The 24711-nt window shown below is 44.9% G+C and overlaps 1 protein-coding gene across 1 annotated transcript in view; it reads left to right on the forward strand.

The window, feature by feature from the left end:
• Gprk1 (G protein-coupled receptor kinase 1) overlaps positions 1-24711 on the forward strand; it is a 144965-nt gene that overhangs the window by 87980 nt on the left and 32274 nt on the right. Inside the window, exons 2-5 of the mRNA XM_084597777.1 lie at positions 15098-15174; positions 17015-17088; positions 22427-22528; positions 23136-23210. Coding sequence (XP_084453903.1) covers positions 15098-15174; positions 17015-17088; positions 22427-22528; positions 23136-23210 — 328 coding nt within the window. The remainder of the gene's footprint in view (positions 1-15097; positions 15175-17014; positions 17089-22426; positions 22529-23135; positions 23211-24711) is intronic.

Consider the following 24711-nt stretch of genomic DNA (forward strand, 5'->3'; position numbering starts at 1 on the left):
ACATTTGTGTCCCGAAAACCAAGAAAGGAGAAACAAAAAAAAAAAGCTGGGGGAAAGGTTGAAGGGGTATAGTATAGGCTTCGGAAGTGCACGTGGTCACCCATAGGCGGAGTATACGATGAGGAGGTACGAGCTGTTACTATACGCTTCGATTTCCTCGCGTTTTTCGCTGCCTAGCCGCTGACTATACCGGTAAGATCCGGTAAGGAACAGTCCAGTGTCGAGCGGCAATTACATTTATAAAGCCGCGCTGTACTTGTGGCATTGCTCAAAGTTCCGTGGCAAGGGCTGAAATCTTTACGGCCAGGGAGCCACACGACAGGGCGCCGCGTATTTGAGACTCCTGCAGGGACCACACCGGCGCATCACGTCTGGACTCCGTCGTTGATTGCCGGAGAGCATTGGGCGGTTTAGTTTTGCCGCTGGTTTTCCGTCGCTGTCCTCGTTACCTGACGGGTGGCGCTCTCGGAAAGGACCGCCAGACGCAGTGCGTTTCACGGCCAATTTCCGGGAGGCGAGCTAAACAGCCTTGCCTTTCTTCTTGTCTCGGCGCGCGCCAACGCGTTTCACCGTTCGTTCCACCCGCTTTCCCTGCCGACTCCTTTTCACCTTTCGGGACGACTGCTATTTCGAGACGGAGGAGAAGCGGGGCTGAGACGCCACCTCTGACGACAGTCTAATTAGCGCCTTACTCACCCCTCATTTCCTCTCGGGTGCGCGTAATGGCGACCATGTTCCAACCCCCCATCCGCGCACCTGTGAGCCGGGCAGGAGAACAAATTGTAGAACAAAAAAGGGGCGAGAGAGAGAGAAAGAAAATGAGCAGTGTTCCTTTTACGTCCAGCGGTATCCTAGTTCTATACATATATCGCCGTCGTCGTCTTTCTGGTTTGGACAGGAGGCGTTTCTGTCCTCTTAAACGGCTCAGTGTGTCTTTGGAGTGCGTCTTCGGACGCTGCATTGCGGCCTTTTTCTGCGGTGACCACTGTTGGCAGTTGGGTAGGGCGGCTTTCATAACGTAACTGGGGCCACGCCGGCAGTCGAAGGTTGCGGCTTACGCAAGTCATGCCGGGAAAACGATCTTGAGTGGGCAGCGTTGGCGAGGAGGTTCGCTGAGGAGGTTCGCTGAGTGGGACGTCGCTGTACATCTGGAGCGGCAGTGTTGTGATAAGGGGCGTGTACTGCGCGCCGCCGTTTCTCCAGACATCGCCACACAAACGCGTGCGCAGCCGGGGTCTTCCCGAAATGGGTTCGCGCCTCCCCCCCCCCTCCCCCCTTTCTTCTCCCCCTGGTTCGGGAATCGATTGCCAGAAGCCGTGCAGGAACTTGAGTAAGCGCCATATCTGTGTGCTGAGGCGGCGTGTCACTAACAGAACAGAACGACTGCAACGGCTGCGCGCCCCTCCTTCTGTGCGCGCGTGTACATGTCGTTGCTGTTTGTTGCGGAATATTATTTTTGCATGCGCGCCCTCGCGAGTGACGTCATAGCACCGCGGGCCGGTGCTCCATTCATGGCTTTTGCTGCTGAGCTCTAGACGAAGCTCGGTGCTAGCGCCCCCCCCCCCCCCCTCCCCCCGACACACACACACGTGTGTGTGTGCGTGCGTGCGTGCGCGCACGCGCAAAAGGAACCAGTTACGCCTAAGCAGGAATTGAGAAAAAAAGAAATGGTTCACAGGAAAGGAAAGCCGCAGCATCTGTCACACTTCCTCTGTGGACACATGAACAGCGCCGTAAGGGAAGAGAGGACGGTGGGAGTGGAAGTGGAGAGAAAGAGGAGCTGTAGTGGAGGGCTGAGGAGAAATTTCGACCACCTGGGAATCTTTAACATGCGCTAACATCTCGCAGCACACGGGCGCCTCTTTCGTAGATCGTAGCGTTATCCAAGCTGCCATCCTTTACATAAGAGCAGCATCTTCACCACCATGGACTGAAAAAGGATGCAGATAACTTGTTCAGCGTAACTTGTTCAGCGTCAGCATATGACTTGTAGGTTTGGCTCTTTCGAAGATTAAATTTTACGCTTGGCCTTGCATTTTTTTTTATGAATGTTATTTTGATATACAGGACTAACTAAATCTCCGTTTATGAAGATATTCAAAAAAATCATTATGCCGTGAACTGAGCAGAAAAGCGGTTGGAACATTCCTTGTATACAGTCGGTGGCACTATGGTGTTTCGACAACGCAAACAAATCTCATTTGCAGGCTCGTGTCATTAGCGCTGCCTTAATGACAGCCTTCTTATGTTACCGTTTTGACAACACGCAAGTAAACCGGCTACACACTAAACACGAAAAGGGAGCACTAACGGCATGCCATCCGCTTTTTAGGTACGCGCCATGGGCACTAACTACGGTTAAACGAAGCACAGAACCTTGTCAACCCCGAAGCCACTCCGTCTGGCCTTCCGCGGAGCTCTGGCAGAGGTTTGACAGAGCTATGAATCCACCATTCTAAAAAAAAAAAAAAAAAAAAAAGAACAATGCATGAAATCTGGAATTTATTGTACTTAACTGTAGCTTCCTGATCTCTTGTTTTTGGTATAGCGAAATGGCGTATAGGCGCAGGCAGAAGACGAAACAACTGAATAGCTCTAGTACCGTTTTTTTTTTCTTCTCTGGTCTGGAATTTCGTAAATAATATTGAATTTAGGACGCCAGGCACCAGCTATACACGCGCTAACCATGTAAATGCTGAGAGTACTAACGCATATTTGCTTCGTCGCCGGCGGGGCTAAGGATATTCGTCGCTTTCTGGGTTCAGACTTTCCGCCGATGGAACCCCAGGTGGTCTAAATTTCCGGAGTCCTCTACTACGGCGTCTCTCATAGCCTTAGTCGCTTTGGGACGTTAAACCCCATAAACCAAACCAACCAACCATTCGTATGCTGCGCAGTCGACACTCTAGACAAGGAATAACGGATACTATGTTGGAAACATTCCTGAATGTGAGGCTATATAATTTACAAACGGGGCATCCATGTGGATTTAGCTCATTTTATCCGTACCTCAGCAGTTAATTTCTTCTTAAAAAAGGCTTGCTTGAGGGTTTTCTATAGGCGTTGCATCGTTCCTTTCCTTATCCCACTGTTTCTGGGAAGGCTGTATGGATCTGCTTTTTATTACAGCACAATTGGACTCTATTTCGGCTTCTAGATTTGGCTTCAATGATAAAAACGCATGAAAAAAGGTGCAGCTTCGGTAGCACCTAGCTTGTTGGGACGCCTACATGTCGCAGGCGGCGGCCGAGGGCTGGTGTCGGTACTGCGTATACGTCACCGTGGTTTGTGCGAGGTCTCTAGCGGTATTGCACTGTCATGTGTTGTCAAGAGGAACTGTGCTGCGTGTACGATTTTATTTTGCTTGGATTTATCCCCGCTACTGTAATGCCTAACGGCGCTGTGGGATTATGCATGCATGCATGCATAAATAAACAAATAAATAAATAAATAAAGATAAAGAGCAGTGTGCAATTAAAATTTACAAGAGGCACATATGCTAGCTGAGCTTTACACAAATGCACAATCTCTGAGAACATGCGAAATGGACTTTAACCCCGCGTGCAGGTTCTGTGGCGAAACAGTCACGTATGATCACATACTATGGCAATGTAAAAAAGAACCTCCACTGTAACATCTAGTAGAAATTCCTTCTCTTGAGCGATGGGAGGCCGTTCTGGTCAGCTCGGATCCGGGCATTCAAGCCTTGGCCACCGAGTGGGCCACTAAGGTCGCCGCCAACCATGGACTGGAGGCCATCTAGAGCGGACCGTCTGCATCTGCATTTTGACGAAATAAATGTTATCCAATCCATATATTCTAAAGCACTATATCCTCCATGACAAAACTTGTCAGGTGGATTGTATTGGCTCATTTCAGATTCTTTGAAGGTAGGTTCGTTTTTGTTCTTTTTGAACTTGCTGATTGCTGCGTCTACGCAGCCTACAAATAAAGTTTCACCGAAACATCATGGTCAGAAAAATGTTTTTTGGTCGTTGCACTTTTCGTCAAAAAATTTTGAAAAAGAATTCTACGATGAAACACGCGTAAAGTGAAAAAAAAAAAAGTGTTTAATGGAAAGCTTTCTATCGCATCGATTCGCTCTCGAATGCAGATTCGACGGCATTACTGATTTATACGCAGTTGAGGCGAGCACGACGACTACAAACTATATCATAACTGCGTAAAAGCGAATCCAGTGGCGGACGCGTGCGGCGGCTGTCCGCTGGGCGAACAGATTCGACCATCCGCTTTCGTACGTACGCCGGATCTCCAGCGGACGTCCGAACTTGTCGGCGGCCGAGTTCGGACGTCCGTCGTACGTCAGTGGCCGTCTGGGACTAGGTGGAGTCCAAGGCCCTTAAGGCTCCGCGCCAAACATACCTCCCTGTAAATATCGAATAAATGTTTTTACCACCACCACCACCCATCATCGGCAGCGGTTTGTGTTATGGGTGACTGTTGCGCGTTTCCAGCGTACAACCCGGAAGCGGAACCGCGTGTACTGTTTACCTTTGGACGTGCCGAGTTTGATGCTGAAAGTTCCCTGTACATTCGTGCGCCGCAGAAAGGTCACGGTGGCGCTTATCGCTTGCGCAACAACTCACCGTTGCAGGTAATCTGTTCGGGGGGCATAGGTCACCGCTTCTGACGCACACCCCTGGTGGCCGAGCATACTTACTCCGTGGATGGCTGAAAGGGATAGGGCACCTATATACTGCTTTTCGGGGAAGAGTCTGTGCACTAGCGCACTTATCAGGCGCCAGAGAAAAGGGCCGCAATGTAGCTGTGCAAGCGTACCAAGTGTTCCAGCGAACGCTTGCAAAATATCTTATAGAGAGTTCGAAACAGGAAAAAGAAAGTTTCGGAAGCAAACTGTCAGCCGCGGCGGGCGTAATTTACTGTGATATATTTCTGCTATCACATAGCTAAATAACGAAAACTACCTAGCTAACATTTTAGAAGCGTGATTATATGGTGCCACTGGGGAGTGTGAAGCCGCGGGAGAGACGATGCCCTATCAGTTTTTATTGCAGAGCACAAAACTGAGCGCAGGAAGCGAACTGCACGTCCGCATCGCAACCACTGCCGAACTGCATGTTATACTGCGCTATCCCGAGGACTTTCTTTCGCCTCGTCTTTCTCAAAAATGACGACCACTATGGCTGCAGCTGCAGCAGTATACGTTATTAGCGAAGCCAAGCTTTCTGCGCGTCTAATGCGCCCAGTTTCTCTTTTGTAAAAAAGAAAAAAGAAAAAAAAAAATAAAGAAATAAAAAATACAAAACGTTCATTTCTTCGCGCTCTATGGCTTTTGAAATGTTTTTTTTTTTTTATATATTTTTTATATATGACATCGCTTTTCCCGCTGCTTCGAACTATATCCTATTGCCGCTAACCACCGAACCGGGTCGCTGAAAAAAAGTTTGTTTTATTAGGTCTGCAGTTAGAATAACTATTAAAATAAATTACGTCCGTCGAGGCTGAGACTGGCTGAAAATATTTATTTTTGCATATTCGTAACTGAGTCGTTTTAGGAACTACAGAAAAGCGTTTACGGATACCGTTGGTATATGTATAGCGTGCACGGGGTGTGGAAAGCGAACGTAAATTGGGGCGTATCCGTATGCGCATATTAATTCCATCTCAGATATCGTATGCGGGCTGCTTTCAGCCGTGCAGCGCTTCTCGACAAACCGATATTGCCGTATACGGTACGCGAGGCCTGCTAGCTTGCGTGACGCTCGGCCAGTAGTGCTGCTGACGGCAAACGTGTCGGCCTGTGACGTCAAACGCCTGCTGCGCCATATTGGCCAACCAACGAGGCTGGGCGCCGAGTCGGCATGCAGCTGTTTGTTGAACGACTCAACGACTCGCGAATTTCTGCGGAATCCCGCTTCGGACAGCTCGTATGTCCTTCCTCAGGCATGTGTAAATGTTGTCAGCGCTTATTATTATTATTATTATTATTATTATTATTATTATTATTATTATTATTATTATTATTATTATTATTATTATTATTATTATTTCATTTTCAAACGTTCGGAATGGGGTAATTTTGTGCCGGTTGGAATATTATTTAATTGTGACTTTTTGCAACTTTCGACTTGGCTTTGAGCTGGAAAGTGTGAAATAGAGCGAAAATGCCGAGAAATTTCCGAAGCCCAGCAGGATTAAAATAATCTTCGCTCAGACCTGTTCTTGCGTATTCTGGAAACTATTGTAGTTCCACCGAAAGTAACTATTCAATCGCCATTAAAAAGTAAAATCTTTTCTTCTTAGCCCGTCGCCGCGGTGGCGCAGTGGCGCAGTGGTTGGGGTGCTCGAATGCTGCTCCTGAATCCAAAGGGTGCGGGATCGAATCCCGGCCGCAGCGGCCGCTTTTTCAACGGAAGCGAAAAGTAAGGCGCCGTGCTGTGTTATGCAAGTTGAGCGTTAAAGATAATGATATTTGGTTCACAGGAAGGGAAAGGCGCAGTACCTGTCTCACTTGTGTCTGTGGACACCTGAACCGCGCCGCAATGGAAAGGAGGAAGGTGGGAGTGAAAGTGGAAAGAGAGAAAGAGGAGCCTAGTGGAGGGCTACGGAGTAATTTCGACCACCTGGGGATCTTTAACGTGCGCTGACATCGCACAGCACACGACGCCTCTTCGTTTCGCCTCCATCGAAACGCAGCCGCCGAGGTCGGGTTCGAACCCGGGTACTCCGGCACAGTGGTCGGGCGTCTTACCACTGCACCACCCCGGCCCCAGTGGTCGCAATTTCCGGAGCCCTGCACAACGGCGTCTCTCGCAGCCTGAATCGCTTTGGGACGTTAAACTCCAAGCAAAACCTTTTCTTCTTGGTTGTTTTTCTGTCTTCTAAAAAGAATAATGAGGTTGAACACAATCAGTGCGGTTGTGTCAAGCTTAATTGAAGGGACCATCTTCGATTTTTCGATGATCATTGTCGTTGGTGCACGGGTACCAGACCAATCATAGTTCCATGGCGTCACGCAGGCTTACAAGCACAAGCAGTTATAAGGTGGGCTTTCACCGCTCGAATATTAATCCTTTAGTACAATCGGAGACAGCGTCTGATGCGTCGCATGTGTAGTTTCAGTATAAACAGTGGGAAACACGCGGCCGCGCGAAGCTTGTGACGCGTGCTGCGTCGCCGTTGGGAAAGAGAATGCGCACGCGCAGACAAACCTCCATATTTGGCAGCGCGCTTGTGCGGAGCTCTGCATTGCGTTGCGTGTTGTGCGCACGCACGCCGCAGTGGTACAAACAGCCTCAAAAGGACACACAGATAGACTCAGATCGCCGCATCCTATGCATGTCAATCATGAAGACGTTCCGGCAAAAACTTCTTTTGGCGTACCGATACAAACTGCGAGATCGAATCGAAGGGCGGGACAAAAAAGAAAATAATGCCATTTTTTCTCTAATTCTTTTTTTTTTTGGGGGGGGGGGGGGGGAGGGTCACGTGTCAGCTTTGATAGATCCTCTCTGCTGCTGTACCCTGCGGATCCTCGTTCGCTACATGCACTTCGCTAATTTGTGCCGCTGTTATCTGATATTACTGCTCGTTATAGTAGTATACAGTTGCTACATTATGTTAATGAGCCTCCGGCATACATATGAAGCTCAGCCTTCACTAAGCCACGCCCTCCAATCTCACAGGGACAACTCAATGTAGCGGACCCTGTCAACTCGGCCACATCACGTGATCTCTGACGTCACGCAACCAGCCAACCAATCAGTGGCCATGTTGCGCGCTCCCGATTTTCGTCGCTCGCATCGCCGTCGGGGTTTTCTGCATGCAGTGTATCGGCGCGCTTACCTCGACGATTCCTCGTACCCCCGGCGTTGATGTGTCGTTTTAGCGAAGCGATGATCCCACCCGTGTTTCGATTTAACGAACCGTTTTTCCCTCCCGTAAGGTAAAGGAATGAAAGTTTATCCCCGTTACTTTCAAATGGGTCGGCCGCCCGTTCAGTTTGGCTGGTTGGCGTTCTCATCGCGAGATGGGTGAACAGCGTGCGAGCCCGTCAACGCCGCTTCTTTGAAGCGATCGAGCGACGGTGTCGAATACCACGAAGGGCAGTAATTTACCCGTCTGCGTAACTGGAGCGTTACCGCGGAGCGCTCGATACACTCGGGAACCACGGGGACGCCGTTGTCATAGCGACTGTTTTGATTTTATTTCGCGTTGCGGGGGAGTGTCGGCAGAGGACGGAAGGCCGTGCTTTTGGTGAAGTCTTCAGAGCGATGCGGTGCCCGTCCACTGTCGAATGTGCCTTCTTCGCCCCACCGTCCGCGCTCAGTGCGAGCGATGGATATCCTACGAAGAAATCGCATATTGTCGGACTCATGATGGTTACCCATGTGGTGTGTAAGAACGAAGCGATTCTTTTTCGTTCGCTCAAACAACAAATGAAGTTATCACTTTTTGTTATTTCAGCTTTTTCAGATTTTACCTGTCTGGTTGGTATTATACCTAAGCATACATAGGAATGCCCGTTACGTGGAAACTCTGGCTAAGCAAAAATATGCGTGCTCTTCACAGCGACACACGTCACAACTGAAGGCGTGGTACTAACGCGTAAAAATTCGTTAGTGCCAAAAAGTAAAAAGAAGGCAAGGATGCCTTCAAGCCTCTTTTTCTATTTAAGCTTGGCGTCGTTTTGCGCCATGCGCTGACGTCATGTCGTTTACTGTTCGTAACATTTCTATAGTGTTCGTCCCGTGCGGGCAGCACGACAAGCGTTGGCAACTGCGAAGCCTGTGAGCTGCTTTTTTTCTTATTCTTGTGGCTTCTCTTGACCAATCTTGTTGGGGTGATTTTCTCTGCCAAACGGGCTTTGGAAATTGTAAAAACACGGAGAATGTAGGATCTCAATTTTGTACGGCTTCCGCGGCCCTGGGGCTGCACGCGGCGTGCGCAACGTGATATTTAGGTACTTGTTTTTTTTTTTCTTTTTCCCTTTTCGTCTTTGCGCGTGAACGCATATACGCTTTTGGCGAGAAAAAGTCACGAACTGAGCGAAGCGGACCTCTGTGTAAACGTTCTGGGCTACACCCCACCCGTTTTCACATTTCTGCGCGTAACACGAGAGCCCGGAACATAGCTTGAAATTATACCCGGGTTGGAAACAAAAAAGATCACACGAGCTCTATATATCCACGGCATTGAAAGCGCGCCTTCAATCGCTCTGCATGTTTTCGTTTCTCGGAAAAGGAGGGGGCTGTCATTTGTTGACGGAAGCGAAACGTTTTTCTGTGGCCGCTTTCCTCGAATACGAAGAAAGAATCTCACCGAAAAAAAAGAAATCCAGTGGAACACATGTGGCTGACGCGAACACGTGCTCTCTCGCATCGGGTGCTCTTCGACGGTGGTGAGTGCGGCTCGAAGTTCCGCATCACTTGGCTTGACTGTGCAGGTCGAAATCCTGGGCATGCGACAGACACAGTGCAGTCCGATGTGCAATTAAGTGATTTGATATGACAATAGCGGTGCAGAGCGTACGTGTACTTTCGCGATAGAAAGAAATGCAAATGCGTGGCGCCTAGCTACGCGCTCCGCTGTTTGAATTTCTCGTCCTCGCGCTTTTGGTCGGACGGGTGACAACAGAAACAGTCTGGAGTCGTCCATAATACGATCATGGACGTCGCTGCCGACTTTTCTTTTTTTTTTTTCTTTACCATCCTGCTACAAAAACGATGAGAAGGAATGCGAACAGCGGAGCGCGTAGGTGTTCGCAGTTTTTTACCGGCCCTGTGCAAGGGAATTGAGGTACTAGGAACTTCGTTCCGGGATCGAATTTCCTACAACTGAAAAAAGAAAGAAAGAAAGAGAGACGAAAGTAACTCATGAAAGGCTCTTCGCTGCTCGCATTTATTTTTGTCGCCCCTGTACAAGGGAAGCGAGATATAGGCACGGAGGTTCGTTCCGTGATTAAATTTCCGGAAAATGAATAAAACGTCTTAATAATTTATGTAAGGATGATTGCATGAATATGCTGATGTACTGGTGCGGACGTACGTAAATGAAGCTCCGTTCCAAATGCAATCGTGGCATCCCTATCGGACATACAGAAACATTATTTGTGCAAGAATGTTTAAACAGTTTTTGCGCTATACTCCCGGCCTGCATATGACACAGTTGCCAGATTCGTGCGTGTTTGTACCTTCCTGCAACTAAGTGAATTTCTGAGCCCCCCTCTCTCTCTCTTCAAGGTGGGGCGACACTGTTTAGATCTTTTTTTTTCTTTTCTTTTTTTGTTTTTGTAGGTTTTGCCATCTTCACATCGAACATTTCTTTACCTTTCGGAGATGTGTTGTATACTTCAATTTCCGCTCCTTCTAAATAATCCTTTTTCATCCTTTTTCGGGGTGTAGTCGAGCGAGGAGATGAGAGCTTTCGGAGTCTTTCTTAATTTTATTTTTCAAGACAATATATTTGGATTTTCCGAGCAGAAAAAAAAAAAAAAAAAAAAACTTGCAGAATCGTGTCAGAAATGCGACAAAATAATCTCTAGTTCTCCTGTAAACGTCAGATTTTTCTGTAGTTCTTTTCTGTTGTAACTGCAGCAAATTCTTATGTTACTATAGAAAGTTCTGTTGTCACAACAGGCTTCTTGTCAAAAAGCGCACAAACATTCTGTAGTAACAATAGAAAATTTTCTGTAGTTTTTTTTTCCAAATGGATGTGCGCGTTTTACTGATGTGTAAGGTTCAAGAAAACAATTTTTGAGATTTTAGTTTATGGCTGTTGCTTGGCTGGTACTAGAATTACATCCCTAACTCAGTTTGTGTTTTTATGGCTGAAAGAAAATCCATTCACGGAGGAGCGATTTTATAGCACCAAGGAAAAAGAAAACGCCTTTTTTTTTTTTCAATGCTTATTGGGTTTTCGTGCAAGTTTTGCGACTCTGCGTCGAATAGATATTTATTAAAAGGGTGCATATAGGTGAAAAAGAATACAAGAACGAAAGCAGTTCTATAAAAACAAAATTTTAGTCTGTAGTTTTGAGCTATAGTGCAAACTGCAACTATTTAAAAGAAAGGTAGCAAATTTCGTAGCCCTAATTTTTTTTTATGGCTGTACTCTATAGTCGCTCTTTGAAAACCGTTGTCAAAGTCACGCCCAACATTAAATGGTGTACTGAATTAATCGAAGGCGACTCCATTATAGGTCGATCTATCACCTGTCAGTGGAAAGTGCAGGTCATGATTCTCGAATCCCGTCCGCTCAAATTTGGCAGCATAGCTAATTCTTTACGTATTTGCGATATTATTTACAATGTTTCGAAGATGTCAAATGTCTCCTCGGGCAAGGTGCCACGACGCCCGAGCAAAAAATGAGAAAATTAAAGTCAAGTATTTAGCCATTAATCCGGTTTGAATTCAGACGTGCTCAGAGAGGAGTCAGGATATGCTTCTAAAATTCTTACTATTGCAATTCGGCGATTAAGCAAGAGTCGAAGTCCAGTCACTGCAAATAATGTTCATGCACAGCTATATTTTGGAAATATCGTGACAGCAGTGGTCTTTCTTTTTAATTTTTTATTTCACAAAGGAGTAGGAGACGTTTGGAGAATTCATGGCACACAACGCAATCATCGCTGAAGACGTCTGTGCTCTGTAGTGAAACAGTGAAATAAAAAAGTCGTGCAAAGTTGCTGGCAGGTGTGTTGGCTGCATCGGGACAGGGCGTGCATGTTCACATGTCTCTGAAACCTCAAGCTGCTGACAGGGAATGCGCCTTCACGGAACGCACAATGTTTTATTATACTGACCTCTTTCGTAACGCGAAAAAAAGTTTTAATAAAATTTCGTTTTCTATGAAGTCAAAGATGCGTAATGCAGGGCTCCTGCAGCGGCGAGCAGTCTTTTTTTTTTTTTTTTTTTTTTCACAGACCATCTGCTCGCTGGAGGCGAAGTGTGTTTAGGTATGTCGCTAGTTTAGTTTTCACAGAACTTATTTTTGTTATCGTATGCACATAGCAATTGTTGAACACCCCTCGTATATTTTCTTTTATGACAGCTTCTCGTTATCCTTTCGACACTTAAGGATAACGTATTTGTACGTTTTCTCTTTATTGCCCACGTTATTTAATCGGTTTAGGTGTCTCGTCTCTGAAGACGGCGCGAGTTTGCACTGTGCTGCTCTCTTCCGCAAGCGGCAGAACGCCTAGCAGTATTTGGGCGGTTTGGCTCTCCTCCCTCCGCTACAGCCTCGGCTGTCCATTTCTCTATGAGACCTTTCTTTCCACTTTGTGCATGAAAGAACAGCCGAGCACAAGTTACTCGTTTTGTTGAACGATCTGTCTCGTTCCTTACGCTTTGCGCACCAGTTGCGCGTTTTCTCATACGTTATTCACTTGCTTTGTTATTCTTTCCGCATCACGACGCACTGCTCGTTTGATTGTACTTGCACACCCTTCTTAGGAGCATCGAGACAAAATTTAGTTCGCGACACCGAATTTTTTTCTCCAGGAGTAGCAGGGAAGCATCAGAAGAAAGCAATTTGATTACACGTGTTTAATTTCGGCACGTGCGACGAGCGTTATCGACTTTCGGGAATAATCCGGAAAAGCAGCAACGGGACTCATGAAATCGATTTCAAAAGTATCTAGCTCTCCACTGTCGGTAGCGCATTTTTTTCTTTTCCTTTTCGCTCCCTCCTTTTATACCCTCTCTCACGGTGCAATTCAAGTGCTAGCTTCTTGTGAGACCGGCACTCACGTTCGCAAGCGGGACCAGCGATGTAGACTAATCGGCCGCTGTGGTACCAGGTGGCACGTGTGGTACGACACGCGTGCGCTGCTCTGATCGTTGGAGCAAGCATCGCCGTACTGGGAACGCGGTGACCGCTACCGTACGGCAAAAGGGATAGCAAACAGCAAGGCGCTACCGTATTTGACATACGCATTTCTGCGGTTGCACCGATTCGCGCAGAAACAGAAACTAATATGAACACAATGCTGTAACAATAAAGTGGAACTTGATCTTTTTTTATAGGTTACAGTGGCTCCATCTAGTGACGTTGGTCTAGAAGTTATACCGGTAAGGGTGGTACATAAAGGAGGATTTAATAGTTCTATTTGATGTACACAAACGAACGATGTTTTTCACTCTTTATTTAGTTTTATTTCTTTTTTTAATATGCATTGATGCTTAGCATCTGAAAAACATGGCTTTCATTTTGAATAGTTTGACACGTATTTTTCAATAATAATAATAATAATAATAATAATAATAATAATAATAATAATAATAATAATAAACCAGTTATGCCTCTGTCACACGAGCAAGATCGAGGTTGTCACACGTGCGGTAACTTTCAAGTGCAGTCGAGCCTGATTCTGCTTGGCTCGAAGCGCTGTTCAGTTTTTGAGCACATTCGAGAGCGGGCGTCGCCACCCTCGACGTTACCCGACGCACACGAAGGAAACTTCTCAATGGTCATTCAAAACTACCGTGGAACGCAGATGGAGTTCAATAAGGATTGGAAGTGTTCGCGTGACGTACAGAGGTATTTATTGATAAATTACGCACTCTAAATTAGCTTTATTATTCTTTATGCATAATCAAGCATTGGATTTTTGTTCTGAACATTAATTTGGACTCATTTGAACCCCCTTTTGCATTTCTTCATTTCTTTAAAAAAATAATCGTGGTAATAAATTTGTTGCAACGATTTCATTAACTCGTCTTCGCCTATCACACACGAGCAATAACCAGAAATCACCACAATTTTTTTTTTACGCTGCCCGCGATTATTTCTGCCTTTCAGCTTTGCCTTAAAAAAAAAAAAAGAAAAAATAAAGCGAAAAAGAAGGAAAATTGAAGCGAAATGCGGGTTAGGGAATGATGTTTGAATGGGGTGCGCGGAATCTCCCGCGCTTTTTGCCGATCAAGACCCGAGATCGCATCGCACCCCGAGCGATCCGCAGCGCTCATGCGACGGCCCGTCACGACTCACGAGGAGACGTCTAGGCGTCATGGTTGGCTGGGCATCGACGAGCTCCCTGGGAAAACGCATTGTTTATTAATTGCTGCAGCATATATCGCGTCACGATCTTCATCTGTTGGCGGTCTGCTAAAATGAGGGGAAGTGACTGTAATGATCGCTGCAGTGGATTGCATATTGACGGTTTAGTTCCGGGCATTAAAAAAAAAAAATCCTGAAAAAATAAGAAGGCACTCGATACTTGAAAGCCATTTCTTTTTCTTTAGCAGTATCGTTATCAGGATTTAGTTGATTTTGTGGCATTTTCAGTGTCCATGCATTCTCGAGAGTTTGTATTATGAGTGATAAAAATGCTTTTCTGGCACTTTGTGTGAAATGTAACGTTAGTTTCATTAGCCGTGTTTATGTGGCTTGATTCATGGCATTTCTTTTGTCTGCAGGCTTTCAGCTAGGTTCAGTGAACTGGAGCAATATTTACGGCATCGAAAGGAATCATAACTTTTCATAGGAAGATAACTTCTCTTGAAATTTGTGTTCTGTGCTTAAGTAAATACTTACTTTACTTGGCATGAACAGTTCGCAATCTGTTTATCAGTGTATGAAATTTAAATAAAAATAATAATGATCATTAGAACTATTCAGTGCACAGCCACTTGGAGTGAAGTGTGAGAGATGCTTGGGCTATGAGTTTGAGTGGCCATATGGTGTTAAGGTAGTATGAGTGTATTTATGAGGCTTTCTCTTGCAATTTGTGCATGCCTTTCTTTCTAATGCAAGGGGGCTAGAACATGAGTCCCCGACTTTGTCAGCTAGGGGTCATTCAGCCTAAGAATACGCTTTTCCAGCTAGGGGTCATTCAGTCTAAGGATACGCTTTCTCTTAACTGCGATGGTCACTTCTTTCAGAGTTTTTCTCATGCGTTGCAGCAGGGAGTTTTGTGGGGCTTTGGCCACTCTCTTGCTGAAATTTCAGCGAGAGTATGCAAGGGAGGGAGGGGATGAATTGATGGCTGTGCACAAGGTTTGTTTGCAACATTTAACTGTGTGCACCGTGCATATCTGTGCATTGTCTTGATACATCACCATTTTGTGACTGCTTTCTGAATGGGGACAACCATCTTGCTGTGTCATTACAGTGTGCGAAGCGTGATGCACAAGCACCTCGAGAAAATGGGGGAGGTGACATTCGACAAGATCTTCAATCAAAAGCTAGGTGAGTGGCCTGTCTTCTTTCTTTTGTGTTGGTCATTGGCTTGCTGCATTCTCCTCTGCTTTCTCTGCATGGTTAGTCATCAAGCATAATTTATTAAATCCGTGCCAAGCTAACAGGCTTGCGCAGTTCAGCTTGGGATAGTTAACAACTTTCAGTGGGCTTCATTTAAAAGTTAGCCACACGGACATGGGGTCTAGAAAGGGCATTTATATTGCAGGCGTCATTTCTGTACCAGTTGCAATGGAAACGTGGTGTGCACACTGCATATTTTGCCTCTTTAAATAAGGGAATTGAATTTCAGGTAGTATTCGGATAAGGTCACTGTGAGGAAGTGTACTGCATGTTTTGTTAGATCACTGAAAGAATGCTTGAGCTATTAGAGCCGGGCTTTTCACTTTAACGTACAGGAAGGCATGTGATCTTTCGGACTCTTCAGCTAAGTTGAGAAAGTGAAAACCTGCAAGGTGACAATATAATAGGACCATAAGACGACTAGCGGGGTGTGTTAAGTTTGAGACGTCTAGGAGTATAATTGCATTTCTACTGACAACAGAGGCTGGAAAGGGTCAGAAGAAGGAAGATTGATGTCTGCATGTTTCTCTTCTTCAAATTGTTGCCTTTATTGAAGTTGTATTGGAGCTTCTAGAATCCTCACGCATCTAAGTATGTCTCTCTCCTTGCGAGGAGGTGAGGAGAAAACTTTGCTAGTTGTAGACTTGCTTCTCAGGGCCTGAAAAGTGAATACATCACCGTCACTGCAGCTTCTGGGGGACATACCGTTTCAGCATTTCTCATTTTGTCACAGGGTTCATTGTGTAGCCAGGCATTGATTCGGGGTCGCATATCTTAGTTGAGGGAGAGGACTCTCATTGGTAATTCTCTTGGCAATCCATTGGTATCCCTCTTCACAATCCTAGATGAACTCTGCAGTATTGCTTATTGCTTTAGAAGTTTCTAATTTGCAAATACAGTACTTGCGCTGTGAAAGAAAAGAAAAATGGAACTCTCAACGCTATCATTTTTGCATTCAACCATTTATAGCAGCGTTAGTCAAGATAGCCAACTGATGATTGTGTTTGGCCTGGCATCAGTTTTGACGCCTAGTTTTGTGAAGGCATTGTTTTACTCCTGTTGTCTCTAGCTCAGAGTAGCCAGCTCAAGTGACAGCAGCCTGTTTTAATGCATCTACTGACCACATTCTTGCTTGTTTCATAAGTATGTACAGGGACTCTCAGTGTGGAAAGTTGCAGCTACTTTAATGCTTTGTTGGCGGTCTTAATCTACTGTCGTGGGCAAAAGTGAGAGGCCCAGCCACCATATGTACTGAACCATGCCAACTACATGTCGGCGCAACCTGATGAAGCGCTCCTATATCGGTGCACTGGCAAGCTCATGAAGAGCTTATCTGGCTAGCCTTGAAACCAAGATTACTTCATCATGGGCGCTCGCATGCAAATCGGCATGGTTCAGCACATGGTGGAAGGGGCTCTTGCTCACAATAGCATAATTACGGAGAATCCGCATCTTCTGGCAAATGTATTTTTCTTTCTAGAAGAACTGACTGTTGCTCTGTGCTGTATGATGTTCTGCGTTCTCTGCACTTTTATCATGCCGGGGAACCATTTTTTCTGACTGTCCCTGTTTTCGAGCACCTGAACTTCCACCTTTATGTTTAAGTTTAACGGGCGTCAAATGTTGAAAAGTGTTTGTTGACAGCGACAGGTCGGCAAAAAGAGCCTTTTTCTTTTTTTCTTTGTGAGGCTGCTTTAGAGCACTACGCTGTCGCACCTCTGTCCATTGTCTCCCATTCCTCATCCGGGCTTGCTGTTTTCTTTTCCAGGCTACTTGTTATTTAAGGACTTCTGTGACAACGTCTGTGACGAGCAGGTTCCTCAGCTCAGTTTTTACGAAGAGGTGGGTGACTTTCTCCATTTTCCTTCTTTCTCTCGCTTTCCGTCACAGCTGGTTCGTCTTTAGAGTGTCGTGCGTGTGTGAGTGGGCATGAACAGCTGTGCTGCAATGGGTCAGAACTGCTGTCTTGTCGCAGCCCATTGTGACTGCCAGCTTGATGCTCTCGCTGTGGTGGCGGCTTGCTCTGTTCACTCTTTCTTGCGTTTTCTTTTCTCATTTCTGGGCCGGTCAAGATGGATCGCGGTCCATTGTTCGGCCTCGGTGTCGCGTCATTCTCTCACTTCTGAGAATCGCTCTGAGCACAGATGTCATTGCACTGTTTATTGAAAGTGCCCTGAATGTGGGCTTTTGACAGGAATGAATAATGAAGGCGAATCTATTTCAAGGTTCGTGAATGCAGTGGAGTTCTTACAAACCTGAAGCTTCACATTCATAAAAAAAATGAAGAAGGATAAACACAGATATACTAAAAGTCCTCGTGAATGCAAAGGAGGTATCTTGAGAGTGTTTTTCAAGAGTTGGCCCTGGCTGGTGGATCAAGAGGAACTTGTATGGGTGGCTCTCAGGCTCAGTGAATGGTGTGGCTACAACAGGAAAAGAGGACGTGCAGCTTTCTATGCTGCTAAGTTTGTTGATGGTTATACTAAGAAAATATATATAATAAGTACACTAACATGTGAGGGCCATTTTCTGGTTCTGTTTGGGAAAAGCATCAACCATATCTTTGGAGGTTGACATACTAGCTGCTGGTTTCAGCATGTGCAAATTACCTCGAAAGATTGCCGTGCCTTTCGGGTCTGGTAATTTCTCTGTTTATTAATCACACCAGTCTGCTTACAACTATTCATGTTGACATCAGAACGAACTTTTACATGTGTGACAATTTGAGATGTCAGTTTTCTGTATTTGTTACATGGAATTTTTCTTGATTGAATGAAATACTACATTAACAAGCAATTACTAATTGTTTTTCCCCCGTGGTCATTGGGCGCAAGTGGTTGGGGTGCTCGACTGCTGAGCCCAAGGATGAGGAACCAGATCCCGACCTCGACGGCCGGTTTTTGATAGAGGCAAAAAGCAAGGCACCCGTCTACTGTGCGATGTCAGTGCATGCTTAAGAACCCCAGGTGGTCGAAATTTTCGGTGCCTCTCCACTACAGTATTCCTCATAGCCTGATTTGGTTTTGGACATGTTAAGCCCTATACAAAGAGCCAGGCCTATTTTGATGTAGGTGCATTTACATGTTTAGTAAATATATAAGATAGCTGTTCTTACATTGTAATTTTCGCTGAATTTTCCTCATGCAATTCATTAGGTCACATGCATTGCTCATATTACACGAAAGTCGCATTTTGGCCCCTGAACGCAATTGCCACGGTTCTTGCCTGACATGGTATTGTGGAACAGTGGCTTGGGAACAGTTGTTCATTGCGAGAGGTCATGTTTGGCCAATGTGATTTAGTGGTGGCAAATGGGAGGGCATTGTGTTGTCCTGTCTTCTTTGCTCAACAGAGGCAGAGCAAACTATGTGTGGCCTTTGGAACTGCTTTTGCCCGTTGTTTCTGCCTTATGCACATAGTTTCTGATTTTGTTTGCTACTTGCTTTATTTTGTCAGAGGGGGATGCACAAAGCACACTTCAGTCATAAAGTATTTACAAAGTTATGATGTGGTTGACGAGGCAAAATGCATTTAGTGAATGCCTGACGAGGCCTTGTCCTCAAATATATTGCACTTCTGGGTACACAATCTGCAGGTTGCGCGATTAACAAAAAGCCATGACATAGAAGTGATCACTTCCTCTATACTCACAAACGAACCAGCAATGAACATTGAGACCTGTATTATACACGATATATATAGCAACAAAAATAGACAACAGAGGTCACAGCACCGGCAGCTGTGTTTTGATGGAGGCGAAACGAGGCGTCCGTGGGCGTGCGATGTCAGCGCCCTCTAAAGATCCCCAGGTGGGCGAAATTACTCCGTAGCCCTCTACTAGGGCTCCTCTTTCTCTCTTCACACTTTAACTCCCACCTTCCTCCCTTCCCTTACGGCGTGGTTCACATGTCCACAGAAAAAAGTGTGACAGATACTACGCCTTCCCTTTCCTGTGAACCAATTATTATTATCACAGCACAAGTAAGGCAGCCGTTTTGTGCCAGAAGAATTATCTTCCGGTCTATTTTGTATTTTGCAACCTAGCGTGTTCTAAGAACAAAAACAACATAGCATGCTTCTCAATAAGGTAATTATTATGTTTATCCAGCAAGAACTGTTTAACTTGTCTTTTAAAGCCACTTTATAGAATTAGGGTTGCAAAAAATTCCAAATAATGCCTGAAACAAGATTAATGGTGCAGGAATCTGATAGTTAATTGACTTCATTCCTTAGGATGACCTAACCTGCCTTGTAGCAAATGCTATTTTTCTCAGGTCGTAGCTGTAATCAGGAAGCACATCTGTAGTGAAAAAAAAAAGACTGGGCTTATCACATTTGCTTTCTCGAAATATTCGTAATCTTGCTAACTGTTGGCAAAAAAAACGTTAGTAGATGTGAGAAGTTTGCTTTCTATAAAAACAAACTTCATGAGCCATGAGTCTAGCTATGCTTACCTGTGGGCATTAAAATCACCTACTGTGGTAAATGGCACATCAGGCTGCTCTTCAATTATGCTGCTAAATGTAGACTATCAGTCAGGATGAATGCTTTCACTATTTCACTGCTAAAATGATTTCTGTTTAAAAGCGAATGTAAGTAGATTACACAGATTCCTTGTCTCTCTCATTATTTGTAAGCCAGCATATTTGGTATTCAGCGTCTTTTTTAAGCAGGACATTTGCAGAGACGATTGCAGTGCAGCGCATTAAGAAGTAGTGTGCATGGATCCATTGTTGTTTAGCACTAAGAGGAGTAAAAAACCGTAAGCATTTTTATTGCATGTGGATGTCATGCATGCGAATGAGAGTATTGCTACTATGAGAAGCACTTGTCTGGTTCAACAGAGAAGTGAGTTTCATCAGCAACTCCTTTGTGTTTTGGCGAGTCCGTTGATTGGGACGAGGTGCATGCGGAATTTGCTGATGCTGTGTTGCTGTTAGGTGCCCTTTGTTCTTCCTCTTTTTATCTGGGTGCGCCTCGATCGAGCAGCTCTATATTGAGGTCTATCGCTTATTTGTAGCCATTTCTGGGCAGTGGCAACAAAGCAGCAAGAGTGAGTATTTGTCACAGCGCAGGTCTAAGGGCAACGTTAAAGTGATGTTTGTGGCTGTGTTGGGCTGTGCTACAGTTGTCACGCATGACATATGGCAGAGTCGCGATGCCAGTCAGTGTTGTTTAACTCTGTGTTGAGCGACGCCGTCAGTGAACTTTTTGAGAATCGCACAGTTGGCTGTTGTCATTGCTTTAACCTTTGCCTGAAAATGTTTTTCTCTAAGCAAATGTTAGATCAAGGTCTGGCATTAGAGCTTGTTGTCGGTGTATGCTCATTGCAGTTTGCGCCAAAGCCCAAAGGTGGTCTTTCTCTGGGTCATACTGTTAATCCTAACTCTATGATTTCATCCTGCTTGCTTAACCGTTTATTGAACTCTGTCATAGTACAGTACCAGGGGCTGGTAAAAAAAAAAATTATTGCTACATTTAATACTGTCTGGAGAGATATCAAGGACAACAAAATACACACAGCCTGCAATTGTGAAAATGGTTGTGGCAAGCTCAAGAGACTGCAGTGATAATATCTTTGTGATAACAAAATTCTTAATAGATTGGTTTCTGGCTACAATGCCGTGCTGTGAAAGTACCAATATGTAGAAAGTAGGAGGCAAAAATTTTTTGAGAAAAGCTTTTGCAGGAGCTCAGCTTTTTTTTTTTTTTTTTTTTTTACCTTGCATAAGCTAGGATGAAAACAAGGCTAGCAATGCCTTTGCAGGAAAAAAAAAAAGTTGGTATTATTGCTTGTGGTCACATCTGTATGGGTAGACAGTGGAGGAGTGAGGGGAAGAGAAACTAGACATGCCACAGTTTTTTTAACAGTTTGCACGCCGACTTCTTCGCTGCTCTTTCTGGTGGACCCGTGACAGTTTCTCCCTGGCATAAGTAGAATTCGTGCAAACAAGTGGCACACATGGTCATCATAAGGTGCGGGAACAGGAATTTAGAAATATAATTTGCAAATTATCGGCTCATTTGTGAAGACGTGTGTGGCATGCAGGCTCAGCGGACACATTTGATAGGCACTTTTTGAACCCCCGGTCAGGGACCAGTTAAATTTGCCTGAAACAATGAAATAACTGCTAGTTGAAGCACACTCTTAGAAAGAGCTGGTAGTCCTGTTTGTGCACATTTTTTTTTTACAGAGTGTCGTGCAAACCAAGTTATTTGTTGTGCAGTTTTTCACTCGAGCCATGCATGAGATGTTTTGTTGCCGCTAATTGCCCCATAATTTTTTTTCATAATATTCTTTTGTGAAGTATGTTATTTCCCATGTGTGGCTTTATGCGTTGCATGTGTTATCTTTTTTTTTCTGTATGCTTACATTTGTGTGCTCCTTCCTCCTTGGGAAACAACATTGACTTGCAGGTTATCGAAGTAAAAAAAATAATAATAAATGTCATACTAGGCAGATTCAACAATTTTGTGTCCACATACTTCAGCCTGCTTGGCTCTGCTAGCATGGCTTGGACTGCAGCTGTTCATGCTCTGAGGCGTTAAGGGGACACTTAGAAAGAAAGAGAGAGAGAAAAAGAAGTTTGCTTCTATTGATGGTTCCCAGCATGCTAATCCTGAAGACTAAAAAGAACGGCTCATACTGGAAATGGTGCTTTTTGTTGGCTAGAAGAGACCAAGATAGGAGTGCAGGTGTCACCACGAGTGGATGGTTTCGAGAGTAGAATGTGCGTGGCAACATTGGCGGATTTTTTGGTGAGGATCTCAGAAGAGGCATCGCACTGCCACTTGCTCCAGCACCGTGGCTACCCGTCCTTTTTATTAAGGACGTCAACAATTGACTGGCGGGTTGATTTTCAGATCCAATTTTCTTGGCAGTGGCTGTGTCTTTTGCAGCCGGACGAAGATCAGGATAGCCAGGAAGTGTCGTAGAACTAATTTTTAATTCTTGCTGAAAACAGTTGCAAGTTGTTCTCGGTGCCTCTTTAACTTCATGTGACTACCAGTGCTATCAGAGGCATAACTGTCAGTAGGGAGCTCCTAAACTGAGAAAGTGATTGAAAAAGAAAAAAAGAAGAGTAAATGCGGCAAAAGGAAAAAAAAAAAAGGAAAGAGCTTGGCAGAGAGATGTGAAATGAACTGAAGCTTCACGAGCACCACCTTGTGTTTTCCGCAGATCAAACGCTACGAGAAGCTGGAGACGGCCGAAGAGAGGCGGACAGCAGCAAGGGAGATCTACGACAACTACATCATGAAAGAACTCCTTTCACACACTCATGTGAGTTGCCAGTGTGCTGCATGGCTTCGCAGCCTTGCAATCCACTCGGCGTCTGCCACACATGCCTGCAGTTGCTTGCTAGTGTGGGCCTTTTAATCTATTACTAACGTGCGCTAGCAGCCTTTGCTTATTCCAAAAATATAGCCACTTGTGCTTTGCGTTATGAATAAACCGTTCAATGAATGTGGGCCACGGTTCATCCAGAGTCACTGTGCTCATACCTACCTTTAAATAAATTCTAGAGATCTGGCTAGAGTCACTACACTTATTCCTTCCTTTAAACGGATTCTAGATATGCGAGTATTGGAACAGTGCTCATCTTAACTTGTTGTGTGCACTGATGTTGATATATATATATTTTTTTTTTTTTTGCGGTCAACTTTTAAAAAAGAACTAAAAAAAAAAAAAATTCCTTGTGCTTTTCGTGGTTTCTATGACCCTTGGCTTCCTTAGCAATCATGTCGTGCACCGTGGCAGAAGGCAGGTATGTTATCAGCATTCTCTGATTCAGAACCATGGGCTGGTAGCAGCTGCAGTTGGCTGTCTGCCTTCAGATGCATAATTTATTTGCCTTTTTTTTTTTCATCTTTGCCCCTGCGCTCAACAGAATTACTCTCTCGAGTCTGTAGGCCACGTCCAAAAGTACCTCATGAGGAACGAAGTTCCTGTTAATTTATTTCAGGTAAGCTTTGCTGTCAACGGATTAGCGCATTTGTTTTGTGGCAGTTCTCTCTGTTGGGAGTTGTGTGATGTGATATGTAAAAGGTGGGGCTTTTTTGCAAGCACTGCCTCACTTTGAAGCTCACATTCGGGGCGAACGCTGTGGGGTTCGCCACGTAGAAGCTACAGCACAACTGCTAAAGCTGTCCACGCGAGTGCAGCTTATTTTGACCTAGCTCTCGATCGATTAACCTCTGCTGATACCTCCTCTGAAAAGGAACTGATTTTGGTTGGAGTTAAAAATATGGTTTTTCTAAATTCATTTCGTTTCTACTTTTGGAAAAATGTAAAAGCTCATTCCAGAGTGAGGAGCAGTTGATTTCAAATTTCCTTTCGCATTCAAGTCTTGCTCATTCTTCAGACACATATGTGCTTGGTGTTGAGAAGGCTGTATAGAGACCCGAAGTCGTACTTGTGATCGCTTGGGTGGCCATGGCCCTTGACATGGGGTACATACACGTGGCCTTTTCTTGCTGCCAGAGCTGCATGCCAGGCTTACGGGAACCGCTTTAGGACAGCTGGGCGTGCGAGCAAATGTCGGATGTCATGCGAGAGAAATTGCTGCGTGCCTGTTCCGTGCGTGCATGAACATGGCCACTCTCTGGGAGCAATAATTGGGGGGAACGGTACGAGGCCTTGGCCCCTGCATAATGATGCAGCTGGCTGCACCTCCAAGGCCAAGGAGGGCAGCTTTTTTCAATGGGTTGTGGTTGGAGCTGCCTTTCTGTCGATTTTTTCGCAAGCCTTAAGCGTATTCTTTATTATAGAAAATGATTCCACCGGGCATCATTACTTGCAGACAAAAAAAATCAACACTTAATTTAAGTTTGATTGTAGCTATTAATTGCAGAATAAGCTGTGAGAGACAGCGAGGTACCACTTGGCAGTGATCCAGAGCTTTTATTTTTGTGATATACAGATGTGTAATATTTCTAATGTGCGAATAGTACAGTACCCAAACTTATGGTTTCGCCTCCCAGCCCGTCTGACAGCTTTGTAAAATGGAAATTTTGGCTTCGAAATATTTCAAAATGCAACCGGAAAGGTAACACATGCGGTGACAAGGCTGTAGATGATTTAGGTGCTGTTATTTCTTCACACATGATGACCTCGGTTGCTTGCGTGTCATAAAGCTCGAAACAAAACAAAAGGCATTCTTTCACTGGTACAGTGCCTCAACTACTGGTATTGTTTCCTGGCTCATCTTTTAGCGTCTTAATCTGTGATTTGGACTCCAAAGCATTAAAGAATGCAGGCATAATTGTAATGCACTCCCACGAAAAATCTTAAATAATCTGTGTGCTGTTACTTTGTACAATAAAAAGACAAAATATTTCCAACAAGGATATTTGAACTCGCTATCTGCTGTGTGCAAGAACGGGCTTATCTATTGTGCCACAGAATCGACGAGAACAAGAACATTTAATTGCACTTTTTTCTGCTCTTAAAATTGTTTGTATTTG

Source organism: Amblyomma maculatum, chromosome 3 (assembly GCF_055883805.1).
Source record: "Amblyomma maculatum isolate TAMU_Amacu chromosome 3, ASM5588380v1, whole genome shotgun sequence".
In the NCBI taxonomy this organism is placed as follows: Eukaryota; Metazoa; Arthropoda; class Arachnida; order Ixodida; family Ixodidae; genus Amblyomma; species Amblyomma maculatum.